Source organism: Ochotona princeps, chromosome 17 (genome assembly GCF_030435755.1).
Source record: "Ochotona princeps isolate mOchPri1 chromosome 17, mOchPri1.hap1, whole genome shotgun sequence".
NCBI lineage: Eukaryota > Metazoa > Chordata > Mammalia > Lagomorpha > Ochotonidae > Ochotona > Ochotona princeps.
This window is the reverse complement of record NC_080848.1, coordinates 45,283,201-45,303,816: the sequence shown is the minus strand read 5'-3', so window position 1 is coordinate 45,303,816 and position 20,616 is coordinate 45,283,201. Positions and strand designations below refer to the sequence as shown.

At 56.0% G+C, this 20,616-nt stretch overlaps 1 protein-coding gene across 1 annotated transcript in view; it reads left to right on the top strand.

Annotated features, from left to right (window-relative positions):
• Nucleotides 1-1,491: 1,491 nt before the first annotated feature.
• DHRS7B (dehydrogenase/reductase 7B) overlaps nucleotides 1,492-20,616 on the top strand; it is a 28,336-nt gene continuing 9,211 nt past the window's right edge. Inside the window, exons 1-2 of the mRNA XM_004599626.2 lie at nucleotides 1,492-1,623; nucleotides 17,511-17,689. Coding sequence (XP_004599683.2) covers nucleotides 17,536-17,689 — 154 coding nt within the window. The 5' untranslated portion in view covers nucleotides 1,492-1,623; nucleotides 17,511-17,535. The remainder of the gene's footprint in view (nucleotides 1,624-17,510; nucleotides 17,690-20,616) is intronic.

Here is a 20,616-nt window from a genome sequence, read left to right as displayed (position 1 = left end):
CAGGCAGCTTGTAATCTCGTGTTCCAGGGATGCTGCGGGCACACACTCCAGGGCTTCCTGTGAGGCCGAGAGACTGGGAGGGTGCGAGCAGACCCCTTCAGCATGAGCCACACGAGGTGCCTGGGACTGCTTTCCTGACACAGAGAAGGGCGTTTGGCCGGCGGTGCTGGGCTACTGGGAGGTCCAGTAGCACCGAAGCACTGGGCTTCCATGTGTGCGTGTGCACCTGCAGAGGGTTTGCTAACGCCGGGCTGTGTTATCACTTTGGGGTACACACACATGCTGCTGGCGTTTATGGAGTGCCTGAAGTTTCCACAGTTCACGTTCTTACTGCACTATTTCATATGGCGACCTTCTGTAAAATTTGTTTAAAAAGAAAAACAAAGTACATATTCAGAAGCTTTTTATTTGAAAGATAGAATTACAGGGACCTGGAGAGGTAGCCTAGTGGCTGAAGTCCTCACCTTGCATGTGCCGGGCACCAGTTTGGGCACCAGTTTGTATCCCAGTGGCCCCACTTGTCATCCAGCTCCCTACTTGTGGCCTGGGAAAGTAGTCAAGGACGGCCCAAAGCCTTCGGACACTGCACCCGCATGAGAAACCCAGAAGAAGCTCCTGGCTTCTGGCTTCAGATTGACTCAGCTCTGGCTGTTGCAGCAACTTGGAGACTCCTTTCTCTAAATCTGATTTCCCAATAAAAATAGATTAACTTAAAAAAAGAGAGAAAAAAAAGAAAGGCAGAGATATGGAGAGGAGTGACAGAAGGATCTTCTATCCCCTGGTTCACTCCCTGGATGCCTGCAGTATCTAGAACTGAGCCGATCTGATGCCAGGAGCCTGGAGCCTCCTCCAGGTCTCCCCACATAGGTGCAGGGTCCCAAGGCTTTGAGCCATCTTCTACTGCTTTCCCGGGATATAAGCTGGGACCTGAATGGGAAGTGGAGCAGCCGGGCCACAAGCTGGCACCTACGTGGGGTGCTTGTAACGTGGGCAAAGGTTTAGCCACAGCACTGACCCCATTAAAAATAAAAAAAAAAAAGATGCAAATGCAGTTTTATCACTAAACATTCATGTTTCCTAGTTCCTTGCCTGTGGCAGAGAGCTGTGTGTACAGCATCTCAGTGTGCTGGCCACTGGGGAGCAAGGACAGGTAAGCAGGTTTTAACTGGTCCGTTGGCTCACCTGTGAGTTCCAGACACACTAAGAAAGATGAGCTCACCGGTTCCCCTCAGCCCTCCTGCGCCCTGCCACCCTCTGCATGTGGCCCTGCACCCGTGGTGACCTGGGCCGGCAGGTGGGGCGTCTCCCCAGGCATGTCACCTGGGCAGGGACACTCGCCCGGCTCGCTGCGGGGTGTGGCTTTGGAACCAAGGTCTGCCCAGTTCTGAGATTGTCTGCTGGTCCAGTCAGTGTTGGGGCTGAGCATTTATGTCCCCCCACCTCCTTTTTTCTCTCTCTCTCAATAGAAAAATGACAACTAGCCGCTCCAAATTAGGCCAGAAAAGCTGTAAGCTGAAGGAGAAATGTTTAGTGGGAGAAGCACTGGCTGCTAAGCAGCAGAAGTCGGATTCCTGCTGAGTGGGACGCCTGGCCGGGCGCCGGAAAGGGGATCTCCCAGAAGAGGTTGGGGTGGGATGTGCTTTTTTTGCCCCCTCTTGTTACCTTGAACATGAGGTTATTGCCATGAGTCCCCTCCCAACAATTTTTATTTAGCTTGCAGGTATTCGGGAAGCTGTGACTTGCAGCATTGGTAAAGAGGACATGCAGATAGGAGCTGGGAGAGGCACGGTTTCTTTCTAAAGATTCGCTTTTGTAAAAGGCAGAGCAGTGGCTGGTTGGTGTGGAGGGAAGGAGGGGAGCGAGGAGCGGTCTCCCGCCTCTAGGTCGCTCCTCTAGCCAGGACCTCCATCCTCGTCTCCCACGTGGGTGGCATGGCCCAAGTGCTTGAACCATCACCTGCTGCCTCCCAGGCACGTTACCAAGGAACTGGGTTGGGAGCAGAGCAGCCAGGATGGGAACTGGTGCTCTGGGATGGTCTGCAGGCATCACAGACAGCGGCTTGACGTGCTCTGCCGCAGTGGGCCCTGAGAGAGAGGTCATTTCTGTGCAGTTGGGGTTTTGTGTCTGTCATTGACTTCTCGCAGTCAATAGTCACATGTCATCCTCGGGACTTCTGTTAGGGCACCGAGAGGCGGCAGCTGGACCTCCTCAGATGCCAGCTGTAGAACAGAACCAAGTTAGAGCAGCTGAACTGACCAAAGGCTTCCACAAACCACAAAGTGTTGTTCACGGATACCATGGCACTTTGGATGAGAAGGTGGGACCAGCAGTCCACCTGCGAGAGGAGCTTAGCAAAAACCAACGCAGCCGAAGAAAAGGAAGAAAGAAAAACGGACGCAACCCAAACTGTGGGCAGTGGCTTTCTCAGGAAGCAGCATTGGCAGCCAGCAAGTGCGAAGGGTGGCTCTCCTGTGCCCTGTGGCCCTCGCTGGGCAGGCAGCAGACAGTCCAGCAGCAGCACATTTGATGGGATTTATCCTGTGGGAGACCAGAAAGTGACCTGCGCAGTCCCCACCGATCCCAGGTGACTGGAAGGCAGGGGGCGGGAGCAGAGACCCTGGAGCACAGGGGGCCGTCCCCACATCCTTGGCTGGCCTGACGGCTGTGTGCACCTGCAGAGTATTGCGACTTGACCAGACCTATCCCAAGAGTGAGTTGGAGGCAGACTCTTGAGTTTTTATCCCCTGGCCAGCGATGACCAGTGGACTGTCCCATACCACTGCAGGTAGAAGAGGGGACTGCCCCCATCAGCCGTGTTCAGGGCTTCTTAAGCAGTGGTCAGCCAATCAACTCAGAGTACTGGCACATGCTACGAATCATTCACTCCACCAAGCTTACATCAGTGCACAGTATCAATTATCTGATTAACCATAGTGGTGCGAAACACACACCCAGTTTAAGCATCATGCAGTCAGTCGGAGCTGCAGCCTGTCTTGTGGTGAACAGCTGAAGCAGACGAGCAGGTCCACGGACAGTCAGCTTACTGCATGAGCTGTGCAAGGAAAGCCCGATCTCATTCTGGAATGGGATCGTTCCTAGCGACAAGCACTCTCTCGCTTAACATTCCTGGGACTTTCCAAGACATCAGGGTCTTTCCGAGAATCCAAGGTTATAGACATGTCCCGGAAATGTCCCATTTTCTGTTGTCTGGGCTGTCCCACAGAGGAGCTGTGAGAGGCCCCAGGAGCACCTGGAGACCGCCTGTATGTTGAGCACGCCTCCTGCACAGGCAGGACATGCGCAATGGAGATGCAAGCTCCCGAGTGGCGAATGGTTGGCCACTAAGCTCCAGAGATTAGAACGCCACACGTAACAAAACAAGAACAATAGCCAAGAAGTGCTGTCAGAGGCAGCCCCGCAGGCGGCAGTGAGGCAGCCCTTAGGTGATGGACAGACAGGTCACTCAACATTAAAGCACTAACCATACCAGTCTTCGGAGCGGAAAGGCTAAAGCTAGTCATGTCCAGTTTCCAGCTGCAAATTCTCCAGTGTCGAGTTAGCAGTGACAGATGGTGAAATGTGAAGAATGAGAGCAGCCTGCTTCAGACCCCAGAGGGACTGGCAGCCCCAAGAGGCTGCCCCGGGTGGGCCCTCCGAACAGCTGCTCCAGACCCCCGAGGAGCCAGACGAGGGTATCCGCATGGGGCCCAAGGAGCCGTGACAACAGTGACCCTGCACACACGCGCCAAGAGGACGGCCTGAAGGGACTCGGACACCGCACAGGGCTGTTTCTGAAAGCTCATGGACAGGGGAGTGAAAGAGTAAGGGTATTTTGTTGTTAAAAATAAAAGAACTGTTTTTGAAATCTGTGCCTACAGGAGAGCAGCTGTCACACTGCATGAGAGCTCAGGGCTGTGGCAGGACTCCCATAGGCTGCATGGCAGGGGCTGAGAAGTCAGCCAGCTTTGTTTAAGATTTGGTTTTTTGTGTTTTTAAAGATTTATTTATTTATTTATTTATTAAAGATTTATTTATTTCATTACAAAGTCAGATATACAGAGAGGAGGAGAGACAGAGAGGAAGATCTTACGTCCGATGATTCACTCTGCAAGTGAGCCGCAACGGGCCGGTGCTGCGCCGATTCGAAGCCGGGAACCAGGAACCTCTTCCGGGTCTCCAACACGGGTGCAGGGTCCCAATGCATTGGGCCGTCCTCGACTGCTTTCCCAGGCCACAAGCAGGGAGCTGGATGGGAAGTGGAGCTGCTGGGATTAGAACCAGCGCCCATATGGGATCCCGGGGCGTTCAAGGCGAGGACTTTAGCCGCTAGGCCACGCTGCCGGGCCCTTAAAGATTTATTTATTTTTATTGGAAAGGCGGCTATACAGAGAGGAAAGACAGAGAGGAAGATCTTCCGTCTGTGGTTCACTCCCAGATGGCCACAATAGTGGAAGCTGGGCTGATGCGAAGCCAGAATCTTCCAGGTCTCCCACGTGGATGCAAGGGCCCAAAGACATTGGGCCGTCCTCCACTGCCCTCCCAGGTGCATCAGCAGGGAGCTGGATGGGAAGTGGAGCAGTTGGGACTAAAACCAGGGCCCACATGTGATGTCAGTGCTGGCACATGGAGAATTAGCCTGTTGGGCCACTACACAGGCCCCTGCTTTTTTTTATCTTTTTTCTTTCTTTTTTTTTTTTTTCCGTTATTGTTGTTTAATTGCTTTTTCCTAAAAATAAGTAGAAAGCTGAGCAATGAGGACATGAAGACACAGGATGAGCCCCCCCAGTGAGCACATAGATTCACACTTGCCACAACAAACACTCATTTATGGGGTGGCCTTGGGCACAGCAGTGAGACCCTGCTTGGGACACCCTCCTCCCATGTTGGGGTGCCTGGGTAGGGTAATCCTTCTGGGACACCCTCCTCCCATGTCTGGGTGCCTGGGTAGGGTAGTCCCTCTGGGATGTGGGTTCCTGCCCGTCCCACGGCAGACCCTGCTAGAGCTCTGGGCCCCTGGCCTCAGCCTGTGCCGGCCCAGCTGCTGCAAGGCATCTGAGGAGTGGATTGGTCCGTGGAAAGCATCTCTCTGCCTTTCAAATGACTGAGAACAGAAACCCATAGGCAGCACTTGGAGCGGGAGAGCCAGAACCCTAACTGACAGATTGCTGGTAGTTCAGCGTGAATGCATCTGATTCAAAAGCTCTGTGGGGAGCCCAGCACGATGGCTCAGTGGCTAAATCCTCTCCTCGCATGTGTTGGGATCCCATATGGGCGCCGGTTCTAACCCCGGTTGCCCCACTTTCCCATCCAGCTCCCTGCTTGTGGCCTGGGAAAGCAGTCGAGGACAGCCCAAAGTCTTGGGACCCTGCACCCGCATGGGAGACCCAGAAGACGCTCCTGGCTCCTGGCTTTGAATCAGCTCAGCTTCAGCCATTGTGGCCATTTGGGGAGTGAACCGGTGGACAGAGGATCTTTCGCTCTGTATCTCCTCTCTATAGATCTGCCTTCCTAGTAAAAAGAAATAAATAAGTAAATACATCTTTAAAAACTCAGTGGGCCCTGCTCACGAGCAGCCCCATGCCTTTGTGAGCTATGAATATTGAGAGAAACCCCCTTGACACATAAACTGCACATCAGATCCTGAAATTTCCCTCATGGTTAGAGTTTTGAGTCCAGTGGTCTAGTTGGGGAGTGGCGGGGGAGGGTCCACAAACAAGCCTCACCAGAGGTGACCCCAGATCTGATTCCTGTGTGTGTGCCAGTCAGTGCAGGGTCCAACTGAGTCTATCCCCCACATCAGCCTATGCACACACTGGTGGTTACAGTCACCCGGTCAGTTCTGTCCACAGCCCCATCTCATACACAAACCAGTGGATACTTTGGCCCAGCGTAACCCTGCCCACCACACACTCAGCCCTCACACACACCAACAGAAGCTGCTAGTGGGTGTTGCAGCCTGGCTCGACCCAACCTGCCCCCAGTTCCAGTTCATGTTAGTGGGTGCTGTGGTTTAGCCCAGCCCAAACAGCCCCCAGTCCTGGCCCTGATGTGAACTGGCTGGTGTTGGGACCCAACCCAGCCCATCTTGCACCCCGTCCTGCTTCTCACGTCTGCCATTGGGTGCTATGAACTGGTTCAGCCTGGCCTGCCCCCAGACCTGACCCACACATGTGCTGGTGGGCACTGTTCCCTGACCATGTCTGGGCTGCCCTCGGTCTTGATTCTTGTGCTCACCTGCAGGGAGTGCATCCTAACGGAGGAGGTCCCCAAGCTCCTCTGTCAAGTCACCTCGCACACACCGGTGGGTCCTTGGTCCAGCCTGACTTGGCCCACCTCCTGTCCTGGCAGGAACAGTGGCCTTGCCTGGTTGGCCAACACCCATTTCAGCTCTTACTCTTAGATGCTATAGCCCAGCCTCCCCTGGTTATCCCTAGACCTGGCTCTCATGTGTGTGCACCAAGACCTAGCCCAGCCTGTCCTACACCCACCCTGACTTGCAAGCACTAGCGGATGCTGTAGCCTAGCCCAACACACCCCAGACCTAGTCCACACCTGTGCCGAGGGGTGCTGCAGCCATGTCCAGCCCAGTTCGCCACCCCCAACCAGGCTGTTTCCTTAGCTGCCCAGCCAGGGCCATTCCCAGCCACAGACCTGATTTAGAGTCAGCTGGGGTGGGTGTTGGTCCTGCCCGTTAAGATGCCTGCATTACATATTGGTAAAGCGGAGTTTGAGGCCCAGCTTCAATCCCCTTTCCAGCTTCCTGCCAATGTACACCCTGGAGCTAGCCGGTGATGGCGCAACAAGTTGAGCTCCTGCCAGCCACGTGGGAGCCCTGAATTGAGTCCCACCATTGCAGGCTCCGGCGGAGTAGACCAGTGGATGATGGGTACGTGTGTGTGTCTGCTTTCAAGTATAATAAAAGAAAAATCAATCTTTGAAAAGCATTTCTGTTTACATTAGCACACCTCCCATCCCCTGGGAATGACTCCAAGGAATTGAGAGGGAAGACAGCCCCCAGTGCACGGAGTCCTCAGGAGCAGGAGGCAGGAGGGGAAGGGAACCTGCGGGGAGGGGAGGCTGAAGGGGCCCAGAGCTTTGCTAGCAAGAGACTTTGAGCAGGTGGGGTCAGAGAAGAGATTGTGGGGAGTGGGGTGGGATCGGGAGCTGCGCCCCCTGCAGTGACAGGTGGATGGTGACTGGTAGAAGATGGCACACAGTGGTCCCAGCAGGCAAGGACGCGAAGTCAAGCATTGGGGATGACTTGGGAGGTTGCAGCTTGGGCCTGGGTCTGCCGGGAAGTAGAGGCTGCAATGCAGCTTGCCAGCTGGCCTGTAGTGTGCAACAGGACTCGCTGGGAGTGACAACCAAGTGGGATTTATTACCTGATTTTGCTACACCGGGCATGCTTCTGTTACATCTGGTTATGTGTGTTCCAGCCTCATTCACATAAAGGTGAATACGAAAGCAAAATCACGGTGCCCAAAAGTGGAGTGGTGGAGCCCAGCACGATGGCTCAAGTGGCCGATCCTCCCCTACATGCACTGGGATCCCATATGGGTGCCAGTTTGTGTCCCAGCTGCCTCACTTCCCATCCAACTCCCTACTGTGGCCTGGGAAAACAGTCGAGGATGGCCCAAGGCCTCGGGACCCTGCACCCGTGTGAGAGACCCAGAAGAAGCTCCTGGCTCCTGGCTTTGGATCAGCTCAACCCCAGCTGTTACAGCCTTTTGGGAGTGAACTAGCAGATGGAAGATCTTTCTCTCTGTCTCTCCTTCTCTCAATATATCTGATCTGCTTTTCCAATAAAAATAAATAAATCTTAAAAGAAAAAAAAGGTAGTACAACAAGCAGCATGTGAGTGGTCACCGCACTGGGAGCAAAGGAACCACAGCCTTGACTTGGGAAGGTGTTTACCCTCACCTGGGTCAGTAGCCGTGAGGGCGGACTTTGCAGCTTAGAGGCCGCTTTGAAAAATGGTCCTGGGACTGGCACCATGGCCTAGCGGCTAAAGTCCTCACCTTGAACGCGCCAGGATCCCATATGGGCGCCGGTTCTAATCCCAGCAGCTCCACTTCCCATCCAGCTCCCTGCTTGTGGCCTGGGAAAGCAGTCGAGAACAGCCCAAAGCTTTGGGACCCTGCACCCACGTGGGAGACTTGGAAGAGGTTCCTGGTTCCTGGCTTCGAATCGGCGCAGCACTGGCCATTGCGGTCACTTGGGGAGTGACTCATCAGACGGAAGATCTTCCTCTCTGTCTCTCCTCCTCTCTGTATATCTGACTTTGTAATAAAATAAATAAATCTTTTAAAAAAAAATGGTCCTTCATGCCGTTAGTACACCGACGAGGACGGTAATGGCGTGCTAAAGATTTTCTTCAAATTTGGAATTCCCCCCCCCTTTTAATGTCTACTCTGGAGTTAGCAAAATAGGATTTTATTTTTTAAGCCTGAGAAAGCCCTTTGAGAGAAACAATGGGAGGAAATTTCCGAGGGACGGTGGGAAGGGTGCTAGCAGTGGATGGAATAAATAGATGACTTGCCGTGGCCTGTCCCGAGGCGACATGGCCGTGAAAGGCAGTGATAGGTCGCTGGCTAGGCTATTTTTAGGTGAAAGGACAGCTGTTGGCCCTGGTACAGCCTCTCAGGTTACCATGCTCTGCTCGCCAGTCAGTCTTGCCACCCTGTGGCTTGCCTGGGCTCTTGGCTTGGAGGGTGGGGCCCTGGCAAGCTTTGAGTAGACTGCTTGTTTAAAAAAAAACAACAAAGAAAAAACCTGTCTCAGAAGTCACTTCAGGGTATAGGACATTTTCTAGTTAAAGCTTTTTTGTTTCTTTTTTGAAGATTTATTGGAAAGGCAGATCTACAGAGAGAAGGAGAGACAAAGATCTTCCGTCCTCTGGTTTACTCCTCAAATGGTCGCAACAGCCGGAGCTCAGCTGATCCAGAGCCAGGAGCTTCTTCTGGGTCTCGCACGCGGGTGCAGGGTCCCAAGGCTTTGGGCCGTCCTCCACTGCTTTCCCAGGCCACAGGCAGGGAGCTGGATGGGAAAGTGGGGCAGTCAGGACACGAACCAGCACCAACAGGAGATCTTGGCACTGAAAAGCAGAGGATTAGCTGGTTGAGCTATTGCACAACTCCTCCCCATCCCCGGCCCTGGCCCAAGTTAAATTTCATAATAACGTTTTTCAGTTCTAAAAATAACTTCGAACCCTGGGTGGGTGAGAGGTGGTCTGTCAGAGAGAGCCAGGCTTGGATGCCAGGCTGGGTGGGATTCTGCGTCTGACTCCACCCCTTTGCCTGCCGCGGAACACGTCGCATTGAGCCCTCTGGGTGACGTGCATTCTTGCTTACATCTCTCCAGGTCCGGGGCTCCCGGCTGGAGTGGGCCCCGGGGCTGCCTGCAGACTGCTTCCCACACCGTCCACATCGGAAGAAAGTGCTCTGAAATGAAGGCTTTTAAAGGAGTTAGTGCTTCATCTTTCTTGAGCACCTTGGGTGCTCCAAATACAGATCTAAATTAAATTCGCAGGAGGAGGTGGCCTTGGTACAGTCAGGACCCATGGCCGTCACTCCCCAGGCGTGGGTCAGTTCTGAGCTTTGGCCTTAGATCTTTGTCTTGACCACTGTATTGTATTTTAGTGAACCAAGTTCACTTACAAAAATAAGAACGCATCATCTGGAGCTGCTGCTGTGGCATAGCCAGCTAAAGTTTCGCCATCCCATCTGGGTGCCAGTTCGGGCCCGCAGCTGCTCCACTCCGATCCCGCTCCCTGCTGACGTGCTGGGAGCAGCAGCAGATGTCCGAGTGCTTGGACCCTTCCGCTGTGTGGCAGGTGCAGGTGGAGTTCCCGACTCTGGCCATTGTGGCCATTTGGGAGGCAAACCAGTGAATGGAAGATCTCCGTCTCTCTGCCTGCCTGTCTGTAGATCCCAGCTCTGCTGGCTATGAGGTGTTACTGAGGAGGTCCCTGCTATGAGGAAGTTCCCGGGGGACCCTACAGGCTGTGTTAGTGGAGGGGAAGCCCATCTTCGCAGCTCTGCACGGCCGCTGTGTACCAGGGCACCTGTTTTCTGGAGGTTCGCCGCCCTGACATGGCAGGAGGCGTGGCCACTGCTGACAGCCCAGTCCCCGTATGTCTGCCCTGCATGTGCCCATTCGGATTTTGCCTCCTGCCCGTTGCTGCGTGGTCTCTGGGAAGTCAGAGCTTGGGCCAGGCGGTACGCCACGGTGCTCAGGGATGCCCTTGCTTGGTAGCGAGCCTGTGGGTGCTGCCCTCGGCCCGGGGTGCATGGGAGCTGTGAGGTGCTGGGAGTGATGCGTGCTCGCTGGCTCCTCGCAGTTGTCCTGAGTCCCTTTTGTTGACACTCCCGCGTGTAGGTGGCTGCTGCTGTTGTGTGCCTGAGATGTGGAGACATAAGCTCCAGCAGTCCTGGGGCAGGTGTGTACTGGTGGCTGACCAGTCCCTTGAGTGGCTGTGCCTCTGAGCATCATCTCTGGACCAGGCCCGTCCTTCAGACAGCTCACTACTCTCTGTCTCACAGTGCTGGCTTCTTTCCTATCACCATCATCCCCTGTCTGTGCTTGTTGGCAGTGCCCCCCCTGTGCCCCCGCTGTGAACTCCACGGGTCAGACCTAACTCCCAGGACCCGAGGTGATCCACAGCTGTGGCTGCCCAGTTAGAGGTGTGGTCCTCCACTTTGCTGCACATACTGTCACACGCAGGAGCCGAGGCTGGGGGAAGGCCTGGTGGGGATTATTGGGAGTCTCTCCTACTAGGCTACAGCTCCTGCTGGTGGGCGTGAGGGCCAGGTGTGGTGGGCAGGGTTAGCCTGGGCCACAGCATCTATTGGTTTGTGTATGAGATGGGGCTGGGGATAGAACTGGGACCCGGCGACTGTAACCACCAGTGTGTGTCTAGGCTGATGTGGGTGACAAACTCAGCTGGGCCCCACACTGGCTGGCACACACAGGAGTCAGGTTGAGGTCACCTGTGGTGAGGCTTCTCATGGACCTCCCCCAACTGGATCACTGAACTCAGAGCTCCAATATGGAGAAAATCACAGGATCTGAGGTCTGATTGTGGAGTACAAGTGTCAGAGCTGGGTCTCCGTGGTTGCTGAAGCCTCTGCTCAGATGTTCACAGTGGGCATGGCAGCCAGTTCACTGAGGCCTGCAGAGGGCATCTAGCACCATGGAGGGCAGAACAGATTGGACAGCTCTCCCAGCCAAGCTTTCACAGTGAGTATCTGGGCGAGTTGAGGCTCTAACTGTCAGCCAGTGGACCTTGCTTGGATTTCCTCAACCTTGGAGCAACAAAATCAACAGTGTCTCCAAACTGTCAGCACCACTTAAGCAGTATCCTCAGAACATGCTCCACACTGGGGACCCTGGGATGACTTCCAGTGGCCTTCCCCCACCCCTGGTACTGATGCCGTTGGGCTGCTGGAAGCGGCCCTCTCCCCTTCTCTCCCCACTTGGCCCAGATGCAAGAAGAAAAAGGAGGTTGGAGGCAGTTCTCATCCACTTTCCCCCATTCCTCGACCCCACCCAGATGGGTGGTCCACATGGGCATGCATCCCTCTCAACTATGTAAGCATCATCAACAATAAAATGAATGTATTTATTCTTTTTTCTAAGATTTATTTATTTTATTACAAAGTTAGATATACAGAGAAGAGGAGAGACAGAGAGGAAGATCTTCCATCTTCCATCCGATGATTTACTCCCCAAGTGAGTGCAACGGCCGGTGCTGCGCTGATCCGAAGCCAGGAGCCAGGAGCTTCTTCCAGATCTCCCACATGGTGCAGGGTCCCAAGGCTTTGGGCCGTTCTCGACTGCTTTCCCAGGCCACAAGCAGGGAGCTGGGTGGGAAGTGGAGCTGCCGGGATTAGAACTGGTGCCCATATGGGATTGGGATCCCGGTGCATTCAAAGCGAGAACTTTAGCCGCTAGGCCATGGTGCCGGGCCCAGATTTTATTTATTTGAAAGGCAGAGAGAGAAGAGGAGGAAGCAATCTTGATGCACTGAGTTGTTCCCCTTTATGTTTACAGTAGCTTGGGCTGGGCCGGGTAGAAGCCGGGAGCACTGAACCTAATCCAGCTGTCCCGCATGGCTGGCAGGCACCCGAGTCCTTGAGTCACTCCCATCTGGCAGCCAGGGTGGCCCTGCGTGGTGTGGCCTGTTCTTGTGAAGAGCCCTCCGTGCTGTGGGCATGGCTGCAGCACTTACAACTTGAGCACACATGGCCACCCCAACCCAGCGTACGCATTTCCTCACGGGGTGGGCGTGACACCACCTTGAAGTTAGTTACTGGTCCAGGGAGCGGGGGACCTTGAGGTCGGCTCTCCCCTGGTGCCACTTCGAGGTTGCTTCTGCTCCACCCCCACAAGGCCTTGTCCGCTTGGCACCTGGGAACTGGGCCTCCTGAGACACTAGGTTCACTTCAAAATAAAAAAACGCAAGAGGGGCCTACACAGTGGCATAGTGGGTAAAGCCACTGCCTGCGGCACCAGCTTCCCATACAGGCACCAAATCAAGTCCCAGGTGCTCCGCTTCCATCCAGCTCTCCTATTACGGCTTGGGAAAGCAGCGGATGATGACCCAAGTGCTTGGGTTCTGCACCTGTGTGGGAGACCTGAAAGAAGTCCCCAACTTTGGACTGGGGAATTAACCAGTGGGTGAAAGATCTCTCTCTCTCTCTCTCTCTCTCTCTCTCTCTCTCCCCCTCTCTCTTTTCCCACCTCTCTCTCCCCCTCTCCCTCTCTTTCCCTCTCCCTCCCTCTCTCTCTCCCCCCCTCTCCCTCTGTAACTGCAGCACACTAGAACCAGCACTGTTTCTCTGTCCCAGGGTCTTAGGAGCCGTGTGGTTGCAGTGTGGAGCATAACAGTGGCCAGCCTATGCAATTTGAGTTCTGTCTCGTGGCCACCCCAGTCCTGGGAGACAGCACAGGGTCTGGGTTAGCCTCTGGCAGCGCCCCCTGTCCGCCCTGGCCTGCTTGCCAAGCTTGGGGCAGGCAGAGCTGCCTGCAGCACACTCCTCTTGCCAGCCCGGAGCCCAGCTCCAGCACTGCCAGTCAGCCTTCAGCTTCTATCAGCCCCAACCTGCACTCCTTTATACCCAGGGCCCCAGGGCTCACATCCCAGAATACAGCCCACGGCCTGCCTGCCGACAGCTTATTCTGGCCTTGAAGGCGGGCAGGGCCTGCTGACCTGACGCTGTCCTCTGCTTTCTGGCCTCAGTCGCTCTACCATGGGCACCATGGCTGCCGCCTGAGGCAGGGTGTCGCTCGCTCTTTCTGGCCAAAGGCAGTTGTAGTTTTCACTTCTGAAATGCTTGAAATAAAAATTTTAAAGCTAGGCTTTACCGCGCTTTCACTTTCTGAAAATAGAAATTCTCAAGTGTGTTTTCAAACATGGGCCACAAGCATGGCCCATGGCCATGTCACCTTCCGTAAGCCAGCCGGTCAGCACTGACGGTCAGTAAGGAAATGCAGGACTCGGGACATCCGTGGGAACCGCTCCCTCCCTGCCAGCGAGTTTAGGCCCAGCTCTCCAGCTGGCTCCCCTCTCTGCCCTTCGGCCTGTTGTCCTGTAACATGGCCCCAGTCCTTCCAGGCCTGAGCCCTTCTGTCGCGCTCTGGACAGCCTGCAGGTTCCCCTCTGTGACTGTCGGATGCAGGCAGGCGTTCCCAGTCCCTACGTGCTTTCTCAGAAGACTCCAGCAACCTGGGCTCAGGGATGAGGCTTTTTTTTTTTTAATTGCTTAACTGAAGAAGGGAATCTTGGGAACAGATTTCGCTTGTGAAATGCAGTGCCATGCCCAAGTGCCCAAGCCCGAGGGGTGGGGTCGAGGGCAGAAAGACAGGCATTGCTGGCACAAGAACTGGCTTGCAGTGAGAGGCTCCCAGGCCCGCAAGACACTCACGCTGCAGGGCCTCTCCTCCCCGAGCGCTCCTAGCCCAGGTCATGGCACTCTACTCTGGAGAAGCCTGCGGGTGGGTATGGCTCACTGGCACACGGGGTGCACTGCTGGCAGGCACCATGTCCCATTCACAGGGGCACTGAACAGACCACCCCTCCTGCAAGTTGGTCTGCAGGTGCTGGTCCCTCGCCTGGCCATTTGGTGGAAAGTGCTTGGTTTATGAATGCATGCCATTTCTCTTGCACCGGGCTTTATGAGGCACTGTGTTTCCTGATCCAGACGTGTGGCAGCTGGGACACAGGCCTCCTGTGCCCTGGAGTCCTCCTTTCTGTGAGAAGGCCCCAGCCACCACGGGGAGGCAGCGGGGACTGATGGGTCCTGGCTACCGACCAGGACAGGCCCGTGTTGGCCCAGCTGCCGCTGGTAATCTGGCTGCCCCAGGGCTCATCACTGTGACCTGGGGCCCCAGCAGCGAGGAATGGAAGTTGTAAAACTCTGGGAAGATAATGCAATGTAATTAATGAATAAATGAATATTAAAAAATAAAAAAATTAAAAAAAAAACAAAAAACAAACAAAAAAAAAAACTCTGGGAAGAGTCAGGGTTGCCAGTCTGAGCAGCTTGACCGGGTCAGGGAGGTTACGCTAACGTCAAACCCGATTCTCAACTAGCTCTACAGCATCTTGCACCACCGTCTTGGCCTCGGCCCTGCGGAATCGGCATCCACTCGTGGCCTGCACTGCCTCCCGGTGCTCCCACAGCTTGCAGACGGAACGCAGAAGTGCGCTCTCCCTCTGGAAAGTGGCCCTGGGCCAAGGATGGAGCCCATCAACCCAGCGCCACATTGGCCTCGGGCACAGAGGCCCCCATGGCCAGGAGACCCGGGCTGGCCTGCACTGCTGTGTCAGGCACTCACGGAATCCCACGAGGGTACCAGACGGTGTGTAGCTCTCCTCTTTCCATGGTGTCTCACCCGCCCACCCGACTGACTGGCTGGCTGGCTTCAGTTCTAATTCAGCTGCATGAAAATGCCGTGTGTGGCGGGGAGCTTTGCTGTCCTCACACTGGGGCCCTTCCCTGGGAAGCGGGCTGATGGGGGGCTTGCCCGGGCAGCCTGTACTCACATTGCTCCTTCTCTGGGTGTGCGCTCCCCCTGGAGCCCCGGTCTTCGCATGCAGCACAGGATCGTGACTGGCTCGGTTTGTTAGGTTAGATGAAAGGCCTCGTGAAGACAGCAATCTGCAGTGAACTCCGTGTTCGCTGAGTGTCCCTGCATTTGGGGAGAATCAGTGTCTACCAACCAGGGGCTCTGTGGGACAGCCTTGGCCATGCAGTGGCTGTGAGCCCACTGCGGGTGACGGGTGCTGCTGTGTACCCTATGCGCTCCAGTACAGGGCCGTGTGCACACACGTACCACACCTGGACAGGGCCACTCCCAGCTGCCCTGACGGATGACGAGTTCCACACTGTGTTCCAGGCTGCTGGTGGCTCAGCAGGCTGTCTCTGGAACCTCTTTGTGCTTGGTGCTTGGGTCCCAAGGCCTTGCAGGGAGTTCTGGCTCCTGGCCCCAGGGGCTGAACAGCACCCCCAACTCCCCTTCCTTTCTCCCTCCCCCAGCTCCTTCCAAGCAGCAGCTGGGCCCTGGGCTGTTGTGGGCATAACAGGATGGTCCCACTCTGAGACCTGCCTGGCATAAGGGTCTAGAATTGCAGTGAGGAAGAACAAAATCAGTTTCCCTAAAAGAAACTACCCAGCCCAGCTGAATTCTGAGCTCCCTGTCCCAGTTCATTACGGGAAATTGTTCAGCTGTGCTGACCCCAAGGCCTGCCCGTGCTATGATTCCTGCTGGTTGCTGTACTCACCCCCAACTGTTAGGTCTCCTGCCCCAGGAGGACCCCAGGGTGGTATAGCACGATGCGCTCTCAGAGCCTTTATTGAGGCCTTCCCTGGAGCCAGAGAGAGGCCCCACAGGCCCCAGCAGCTCCCTGTCACCTGGGCACGCCTGGCCTAGCATCCTGACGTGGGCAGGATTAGTGCCAGAAGCAACTGGGTAAAGGGCATGCCACTTGCAGTCCTACTTTGTCTAGTGTGGGCACAGCACGGTGTAGGAAAGCGAATGGCAGTTCGTGGAAAACTGTCACCTTTACAGGCCCAAGAGCACTGCTGGTTTTTTTATGGCAATGAAGAATTTAGTATTTGGGAAGGCAGGTGGAAGAACTGAATCCTGAACTCATTGTGCGGACAGTTCAGCCACACCCAACAGCATTACACGGCAGGGCAGGACGGCATGGGGAGCTAAAGCTTAGGCCAGCACATGACCCCACGTGTCTGAGGGTCCCTGAGCTGGATGCCCGCCTGCTGCAATCCCCAGAGCTCCCAGCCGCCCAGCACCCAGGGGGATGGTCTTCTTGACAAAGCAAAAAGCGTGTGTTGAAGTCTGCAGCGTTTAGGAGGCGGCATTTAGAAGGTGCCCTCCTGCTCCCCAGCTGTGAAGAGTTTAAAGCTTCAGTCCAGGGGTGGGCACTTGGTGCTGGGGTGTAGCCACAGCTTGGGACCCCATTTTGAAGTGGAGCACCTGGTTCAAGTGCTGGTCCCCATCGCTCCCCGCTGGCACGGAGCCCAGGAAAGCAGCAGGGGAGTCATTCTGCCCACGTGGGGAACCTGGATTGAGCTCTGTGCTCCCGGCTTCAGCCTGAGGCGGCTCTGCCTGTGTGGGGGTATTCGTGAAGTGAACAGACAGGTGTGTGTGTGTGTGTTCCCCTCTCTGTTTCCCTCCATCTGCCTTCCAAATAAAATGGACATAAATGAATGATAAATGAGAACAGAGGCTGCAGGCGCTGGTGTAGGGCGCCCGCACCCTCCCTCCGAGAGTGGAGTGTTGCGGTCCTGGGGTGGGGCGGGGGAACCTTCAGCCCGTAGACTCTGACCCACTTGTCAAGCCGCCCGCCCGAGGCAGGACAGGGTGCTGCTTTCTGGCTCAGCTGCACCTCAGGCGCCAGAGCACGGGTGAGTGACCAGGGTGAGGGGGCTTGGGGCACACAAGGAAAGAGTGAGCATTTGTGGCAGAGGGATGCGTTTCCACCATTGCACACACACTCACATGGCCGACAGAGTCCCCTGAGAATGCCCAGCGAGAGCGCCGTGTTGCGGGGGAGGGGAGATTGTGTGCACGCACATACATGTTGGCAGGCATGCGGCTTCGGGCAGCTCGCTCCTGTGGTGTCACAGCTGTGACCCGAGGCTGCCCTGCCCAGAAGCCGTCCTCCCTCTGGTGTAGGCTTGCAAGCACAGAATTACTGCGGTTTCCTTTTTCCTTTAGTTTCCTTTTTTTTTTTTTTCTAAGTTTCAAAAATTGTTTGCTTAAGTTCCCCTAAGTTCAGGAGAATCAGGCGAGTCCTGAGCTGAGTGACAACCTCAGTGTGTCCTCTAGGGGGCCCTGTGGAGTGGCACCCAGCTGGCCAGGCAACAGCGCCCTATGTGGTAGGAGGTAGGACAGAAAGCTGTGTTGTGTCTGCCCGTGCTGGGAGGCACCAGACCCCCAGGCCGCACCGCCTTGCCACTGCTTCACGTTGGTTTTGTTTCTTGCAGGAAGGGCCAGCTGAGGGCGAGGGCCATGGACTTCATCACCTCCACAGCCATCCTGCCGCTGCTGTTTGGCTGCGTCGGCATCTTCGGCCTCCTCCGCCTGCTGCAGTGGCTACGAGCCAGGGCTTACCTGCGAGGTGCTGTGGTGGTGATTACAGGTGCCACCTCGGGGCTGGGGAGAGGTAGGTGCTGTGGTGGGGCACAGCCTGGTACGGCTGCTCAGGACAGACTCAGGGAAGGTAGAAGCGGCTGGGGGAAGTAGGTGGCTTGTGCCTGTTGGTGCGCGGTCTATGGGCGGAGGTGTGCTAGGATGCAGCCCTGACTCAGCCTTGGTGTGGGGGCAGAAAAAAACTGTGATGGTGGCCAGCTGGAGACCACATGCCCATCCAAGGGCAGTGTTTCAGCTCCTACTGCTTCTGCTTGTTTTGTTTTTCGAAAGTATTTATTTGTTTATTTGAGGGAGAGGGAAAGGCAAGAGAGATCTTCCACATAAACTTCCCAAAAGGCAGTTAACAGCCAGTGCTGGACCAGGCTTTAGCCCGGAAGTAGAACTCCATCTGGGGCCCGAGTACTTGGGGTCCTCATCCGTCTGCCTTCCCAGGTGCGTTAGCAGGAAGCTGGATCAGAAGTGGAGCAGCCGGGACTCGAGCCTAGCACTCCGCCATGCGGTCCTGGCACTACAAGGAGTGACTTGACATGCACCAACTCCTCTGGATGCCTGCTGCACTGGGGGTTGTTTGCTCAGATCATGGACAGTGGCTTTGGAAAAGGTGTTAGCTCCAAGGATGCCAAGGGGAGCCTGTCCTTACCTGGAAGCAGCCAGTGCAGCCTTGGCCTTCCCGTGTGCCTTGTCCTTACTGTCCTCTCCCTGGGGCCAGACCAGGGCAGCAGGGAGATTTAGGGCAAGGGATGCCTCGACATGGTTCTTTATTCAGGTCCATCCTAACTCGTGAATGCCCTGCCCCCCAGGTCTCAGGGACTGCGGACTGGGACCCAGGCCTGGAGTTGATCCAAGCCCCCACCCACATCCTCTGCAGTGCAGAGGAGCGTAGGGGCGGGCAGACATGCCAGGCAGACAGACATGCTGCACAGGCCTGCTGTCCTGTCACTGAGAATCCAGCCCACCCTCCAGGACCCCAGAACTCACACTCCTGAAACCTCATCTAGCAGGACAGGTGAGGATGGCTAGGTGGAGCATTCTGGATGGAGCTAGAGCTGGGAGCAGTGTGCAGCCAGTGACTTCCAGGGCCCCAGGTTCCTGGCCTCGCACAAGGCCACGAGCTGAGTACCACCTGTGCTGACTGGGCAGACCCAATAGCCAGCTGCCCCCAGGCCTGCCACTCAGTCTTATCCTTGACCACACTCCACTGCTGTGTAGGGCAAGCAGCAGCTGCTGCTTTGGGTCCCAGAGAGAAGCGTGCTGGCGACTGGCTGGAGGGGTGGAGCTCTCCTCACCTCCCCACTCCCAGGCCACCAGGAATGTGGAGGGAGGAGAAGCCCCTGTGTATTCACTCGGACCTTGGAAAGCCCGTGGAAACACACGTTCTGCGCCCTTCCCCCACCACATGGCACTGTATCCAGCATCTGACAGGGAAGGCGACAGCAGCCTCTGAACTGCCAGCCACCTTAGGGCCAGGCACCAAGGTTGTTGCCATCCCCTGCCCTGTCAGCTCCATGGCAGCTGGGCCTAAGTGACAAGGGCCCCAACAGCTTCCTATCTTTCTCCCACTGTCTCCTGGGTGGTGGGCATAAGCTCCAGGAGCCTGTCCTTGCCAACAGTGGGACCATTGAGCGAAGGAACAGCATGTTCCCCATGCCTCCTTGGGCTTGCGTGGCCCTGCGTGGCCCTGCACAGCCCCGTTGATTGATGAGCCCAAGTGTCGGCGATCCAGCCTGAATAGATGGAGCTGCCTTCCTCCTCCCCGGGACCTTTCTGCTTCCCCAAACTAGCATTTTCTAGAAGGGCAGATGGACGACTTCCAGTCGGCTGCTCCCACCTTTGCCGCTCCCTGAATGACTTTGATTTCTTGCCACTTTGGCTTTGCCCAAAGTCGAGAGGGAGGCGACATCCTCTAGCACACTGCTGTACCTGTGTGGTGCGTCTGTACCCCTCGGGGTTGCTCACCACAGCAAAGAATGGGCCAAAGTTCTCAGGCTCTGACCGAACCAACCACATGAGAGTCAGGAATGCCGGCGGCTGGCTTGGATGGCGGCCTGTGCCCTCCACTGCACCCAGAGACCCCCCTGTCACTCTGCTGAGTCAGCTCACTGATGGAGGCTGCCACTCTGGCCACGTCACACCTCCCAGGGATGGGCAGTCACTGGCTGCAGCTCTCTCTGGGCCCTGGCCTTTGTCCTGTGAGCCAGGGAGCAGAGCAGCCAAACCTCCTGCAAAGATGGTTTGCGGGGGGAGCCCAGCTGCACCCCTCCAGCTCTGGGGAGGTGGACAGGTCTGTGAGGGAAGGGCTGAGACCAACACAAAGAGTGGGGCCCTCTGCGAGGGCTGTGACCGCCCTGATTCTCCAAGCTACTTACCCTGAAATGAAACAGCCTCGCAGGGCAGGCCTGTACCTTCCAGGAGTGAAGCCATAGCCCACACCACTGAGGCTCCATCTGGGCTCATGTGGCTGCCCCAGTGGCTGTGCCATGATCACTGGGGCCCGGGAGTGTTTGAAGGATACAAGGCCTTAGGTGAGCATGGGCAGTGCCTCTTGGACCCCCGACAGGCGCCATAGGTCACATCAGGCAGCTTGCAGAGGCTTGTGAGAAGGCCGCTCTGAGTACCGGCCCCACACAGTCAGCCGAGGGGGCTGTGTTGTTAATCTGTTTCTTATATAAGAGGGCAGTGAAGAGCACAGAGCTGACCACTAGCCTGTGGGCGTCCCACTCTGTCCCTGTCTCTCACCTCTGGGCTCTGTAGCTCTTCAAACACTGAGTAGCCGGGGCCAACACTGCAGTGTAGTGGATAATGCTGCACCTGCAGTGCTGGGTTCTTGGATGGGCGCAGGTTAGAGTCCTGGCTGTTCCACTTCCCATCCAGCTCCCTGCCAAGGGTCTGGGAAAGCAGTAGAGGATGGCTCTTGTGCTTGGAGCCCTTGCCACCCACGTG